The sequence below is a fragment of the Nicotiana attenuata genome, chromosome 7 (genome assembly GCF_001879085.1).
Source record: "Nicotiana attenuata strain UT chromosome 7, NIATTr2, whole genome shotgun sequence".
NCBI classification, from domain to species: domain Eukaryota; kingdom Viridiplantae; phylum Streptophyta; class Magnoliopsida; order Solanales; family Solanaceae; genus Nicotiana; species Nicotiana attenuata.
This window is the reverse complement of record NC_031995.1, coordinates 55036702-55042007: the sequence shown is the minus strand read 5'-3', so window position 1 is coordinate 55042007 and position 5306 is coordinate 55036702. Positions and strand designations below refer to the sequence as shown.

Genomic DNA, 5306 nt, shown 5'->3' with positions numbered 1-5306 from the left:
TAATGGCCTTACCATAAAGGCCCCCATGCACCAAGGAAATTAGAGTTACAAAATAAACAAAGTAATGTAGAGCGCATAGCAATCAATGAATTACGCCTTATTCTCATGCTAGTTAAGGCCGGCTGTAGCGGATTTATTTTAATGTAAACTGTATAAATTAACTCAATTATACGTTTAACCAGAGATCCATAGCCTATGACTGTGCAAAATGTATGCATCCTAGCATAGTTTTAACAACGAATGCTAACTGAAAAATAGATCGGATAGTAATAAAACCCTAGGATCAACAACCAAAATTGGAAGTAGAAGACATCGGACGACGGAAGACCAGGCATTTCAAGAGCAGTGTTGTGAAGAGCGTGAAGCGAGGAAAAGTGAAAACCCCCATTTCACGAAAAGCTAGAAGCGAAGCGCTCGCCTTTTTTTAAGTGAAACGGAATTAAAAAAAATTAAAAAAAATATTGCATAGATAACACATGTAATTGTAAGCAAATGTTCAATACTTCAATTAAAAAACTAAATTAGCATCAATTAAAGCACAAAATGAGCATCATATTCTTCTACAAGATTGTCAAATTCTTGTATTTCACTATCATTATTATATTGCTCGTCATCTTCTTCAACTTCATCTTCTTCATCAACTAGGGACAAAGTAGCTGCCTGTTTTCCCTTCCTCTGTGAACTTGAAGTTGAGGTACTCCCCCTCAAACCATAAATCCTCTCCCCAATTCCACGCGCCTCCGCAACATCACCCCAAGTGAAATCAGAAGTATCCTCAAATACTTCTTCATCTGCATGATCTTCCGGGACTCCAGTTAGCCATTCATTAGCATCATCGATGTTGTCCAAACTAATTGGATCAATTACATTGCGAGCGTTGTAACGACGCCTCAATGTTCTATTGTACTTAATGAAGACTAGATCATTGAGACGCTTTAAGGTTAGTTTGTTCCGCTTTTTGGTATGAATCTGCAAATACTAAGTAATTAGTAAGATTAGGACAATTTAGATATATTTTAATTATCTCAATATACTAAATCTTTCTTATTAGTTCTTAGATGCTCAAACACGCTCCAATTCCTTTCACACCTAGATGAGCTACATGATAGACTAAGAACCTTGATGGCAAACTTTTGTAAATCTGGAGTGGAATGACCATATTGCTTCCACCATTCAACTGTAGAAGTAGAACAAATTTTCAAAACATAATATTGATAAAGAAATAACTTATTAACTAATAAACAACATATAAGCACTCGCTCACTTGGTGACTTCGTCTTTCTTTGTCTAATGGCCATGTTTTTTCCAAAAAGTTGCTCGGCATTCCTATAAGTACTAAATTGCTCTGTGATTTTATCTTGCACGGATTCTTCAGGTATCAACTTCTCAATACATTCATAGTATCCATTCCACAAAGGTTCATCTCCTAGAATCCTCTCTTCATTGTCATAAAATAGTTCCGGATTCAAAACAAGTCCAGCTGCATGCAAAGGGCTATGAAGCTTACTATCCCACCTTTTATCTATGATCTCAAAGACTCTTTTGTATTTTTTTTATTACTAAAAGAGGCTTGAATAGCCTCCTTTGCCCTATCAATTGCTTTGTACAGGTAGCCCATTGGTGGCATTTGCTCCCCATCCACCAAACGAAGCACTTTAACTAAAGGACCACCAATCTTCAATGCATGAACCACATTGTTCCAGAATAAAGGAGAAAGTATAATATCTGCAGATTCTCTACCTCGAGCTTCCCTTCCATAGGCACTGCTAGTGTACTCATCTGAAACAAACAACTTCTTCAAATTGCTTTTTCGCTCATACATCCTATGCAAAGTCAAGAAAGCAGTAGCAAATCTTGTCTTTGCAGGTTTCACCAAGCTTCTTTGTTTAGTGAATCTCTTCATCATGTTCAATAACAAAGGCCTTTGAACAATATAGGAATGCAATCTAATTGCCTGATTAAAGACAGTACTGAAGGGTCTTTCCTTGAAAATATCACCGAAGATCAAATTAATTGAATGTGCTGCACACGGAGTCCAATAGATATGTGGGTACCCAGTAGACATCAAATAACCAGCTTTAACATTTTCACTGGCGTTGTATGTGACAACTTGAACAACATTTTCTGCTCCAATAGAGTCTATTGCACTCTTGAACAAGGAGTACATTTTGGTTGAATCAGTCGAAGAGTCGCTTGCATCGACGGACTCAAGAAACAGGCTTCCCTTAGGAGAATTCACCAAGATATTGATAATCATTTTTCCATTTCTCGCCCTCCACTTATCCATCATAATGGAACAACCAAACTTGTTCCATTCTACTTTGTGCTCCTCCAAGATTTTGTTCACCTCTGCCACCTCTTTTTTTAGATATGGCCCTCTAACTTCATAATAAGTTGGAGGCTTCATTCCTGGACCATATTAGCCTACGGCCTCAATAAAAGCTGCAAAAGTGTCAGTATAATTAACACAATTAAAAGGAAGACCTGCATCATACATCCACCGGGCAAAGCAGGTAACTGCACGGTCCCTCAAAATCGCTTTGGCATCAACTTGAGGATTACCACTTTTTCCTCCCTTATCTCCATATTTTTGCGGGAAGTAACAATCCATAGGACCTTTGGTCTTGCCAGTAGATCCACAGCTAGAAGACATTGGTGGAAGCATCCTTCCCCGCTTTTGTGATTTTGGTGGAAGCGACGAAGCATCATCACCTTCTTCTATTTCATCATCATCATCATCAAGATTATAAAGTTCTTGTTCATGAATCATTTGAGTCTTTAACTCTTTCTTTTTTTGAAGGTATGCTTTCAATTCTTCCTTCACATGCCCCGGAACTTTAGGACAAGATGCGGCATTTGGATCACCACCGATTAGATGCGATTTTTGACGATAGATTCCTCCATTTGTAATCTTATCACAAAAAAAGACATCTAATGGCCATCTTGTTGGTCTCGTTAACTCTTGCTGAGTAAGCCCAAGCCGGGTCTTTCCCCTCTTCTTTTGGCGCCATTAAAAGAACAACTACATAACACATAATAAAGGCAATAAGAACTAAGAATAAAAGATATAATAATTGGGCAGAAACTGGGCAGAATTTTTCTAAAAAAAATTCGCCAGCATTTCGGCACTTTTTGGACGTTTAGAAAGAAAAAGAAAAAGAAAAAGAAGAATAAGAAGAATGAAAATAAAAAGTGCAGAACATACCTATTGAAAGTTGCTGTTGTAATGTTGAAGAAGAAGAAGAAGAAGAACAGAAATCGCTGCTTGAAGTTAATGAAGAAGAGAGGAAGAAATCACTGCTGCTGAAGAACCCTAGTTTCTCGCGGCCGCTGCTGAAGAAGTCGAAGAAGTCCAGAGAACTAAAACATTAACCAAGTTTTTAATTAAATAAGGCTTTGGGTCTTTTAATTCAAAAAGCGTCTGCTTCGCTCGCTTCTTCTCGCTTCACCGCTTCTCGCTTTTTACAGAGAAGCGGTCGCTTATACATACCAGAGTCGCTTTTATTGGTAGAAGCGCTGACCCTTCCGCTCCGCTTCGCTTTTCGCTTAAAGCGAGGAAGCGCTCGCTTTTTTTTATCACTGTTCAAGAGAGATCAACAGTTACCTAAGTGAAACGATTGGATCAATATGTAAATGCAAATGAGGGACGGAAGAAAGAAATAAGGCGCTCAAGAGTTTATATATGGAAGCGCCAGAGTAGAAGATCTTAACAATGTTTGAATAATTCTGTTCGATTTGTTTGCACTTAAATCTTAGTCATTCAGATTTCAGACCTTGCCTCCTTTGTTTTTATTAAGATTAAGATGTCTAAATATTAATATGTATTAAGATTATAATATCAAAATCTGAATACACATCTTAATATTAAGAGCCTATTTGGCCATGAAACTATTTTCACCTTTTTCGAAAGAATTTCACTTTTTTCAAAATTAATGTTTGGCCATAAATTTTCCAATTTTCACTTGAAGATGAATTTTGAAATTTTTCGAAAATTTAAAGAACTCCAAGAAGTTGTTTTTCAAAATTTTCACTTAGATCACTCATAAAAATTTAAAAACAACCCAAAATTATATTTATGTCCAAACACAACTCTGATTTTCAGGTACCATTTTCACTTGGAAAAATAATTCACTTTTTTTTTTGAAATTTTACAATTCTTATGTCCAAACGCCCACTAAGATATTTTTTAAGATCTGAATACTGATTAATTAAGGTTTTCTCTACATTTGAATATGTAAAACTTGTATTTATTTAAAAATTAATAAGTATAAATTTAAATTAAATAATATTAATATAGTATTATATTAATAAAATAATTTTAAAAATTATGGTGGTTGCTGGTGATGATGGCTGACAGTGGTGGTTGTGGGTGTCAACTGGGTAATGGTTGGTGGTAGTGTTGATTGATAGTAATGATTATGGGTAGTAGATGGTGGATGACTGTAGCAGTTAACGATGTTGGTTGGTGGTGGCGATGGCTGATAACAGTGATGAATAGTATATAGTGATGATTGGTGATTGTTTTGGTAATAGTGGTTGGTAGTGATGGTTGTAAGTGATGGCTAATTCTAGTAACAATTGACTTTCGTGCTTGGCAGCAGTAGTGATTGTGGCTGAGGATGGTGGTAATGAGCATTGGGTGGTGGCAGTCTATAATAGTGGGGGACATCGATAATATACTGATGGTGATTAGTGGTAAAAGTTTAGGAGTAATAGTTAAATATCATTTTTGCATAAATTCTTGAATGTATATCATCTTAATGATATTAAGACTCTATTATAGATCTTAATCATCAAGATCTATTAAAACATATTAAGTGGTTTTAAATTTAAAAAACAAACAGACTTAATAGGTTAAGATCTGAATGATTAAGATAAATATAAAAAACAAATGTACTTAATGATTGAAATTTGAATGATTAAGATTCAGACCTCCCTTAAGTGCAAAGAAATGGGGTGTGTTTGTTTGCACTTAATGATGGAGGTATGAATCTTAATCATTCAGATTTGAGACATTAAGGGTGTGTTTGGTATGAAGGAAAATATTTTTCCAATTTTCTCATGTTCGGTTGGCTTAAATATTTTGGAAAACACTTTCCTCGTGAACTCATTTTTCTCTAATTGGAGGAAAATATTTTCCCCATCAAGAAAAGGGAAACCCTTTTTCAAAATTCCTTCTCAACATTTCCCACCCTATTCCCCTTCCCCATCCCCACCGACCCACCCCCATACCCACTACCCAACCCCACCCTACCCTAAACCCCCCGCCCCACTCATGCCTACCCACCTACCCCTCACTCCCACCC

The 5306-nt window shown here is 36.4% G+C and overlaps 1 protein-coding gene across 1 annotated transcript; it reads right to left on the bottom strand.

The window, feature by feature from the left end:
• LOC109230057 lies at positions 532–2770 on the bottom strand. The gene is made up of 5 exons (XM_019395589.1): positions 2485–2770; positions 1561–2409; positions 1265–1480; positions 1119–1177; positions 532–969 (listed from the first exon to the last, which is right to left on the bottom strand). The coding sequence occupies exons 1-5, from the start codon at positions 2768–2770 to the stop codon at positions 532–534; spliced, it is 1848 nt and encodes a 615-aa protein (XP_019251134.1).

What these genes read in the sequence shown, in the direction of transcription:
- LOC109230057 (XM_019395589.1), bottom strand. Translation starts at nt 2,770, where the DNA reads ATGATTCATGAACAAGAACTTTATAATCTTGATGATGATGATGATGAA. An exon ending in AAGAAAGACGAAGTCACCAA is followed by an intron (nt 1,178 to 1,264) that starts GTGAGCGAGTGC and finishes CTACTTCTACAG; the next exon opens with TTGAATGGTGGAAGCAATAT. An exon ending in TACAAAAGTTTGCCATCAAG is followed by an intron (nt 970 to 1,118) that starts GTTCTTAGTCTA and finishes TAGTATTTGCAG; the next exon opens with ATTCATACCAAAAAGCGGAA.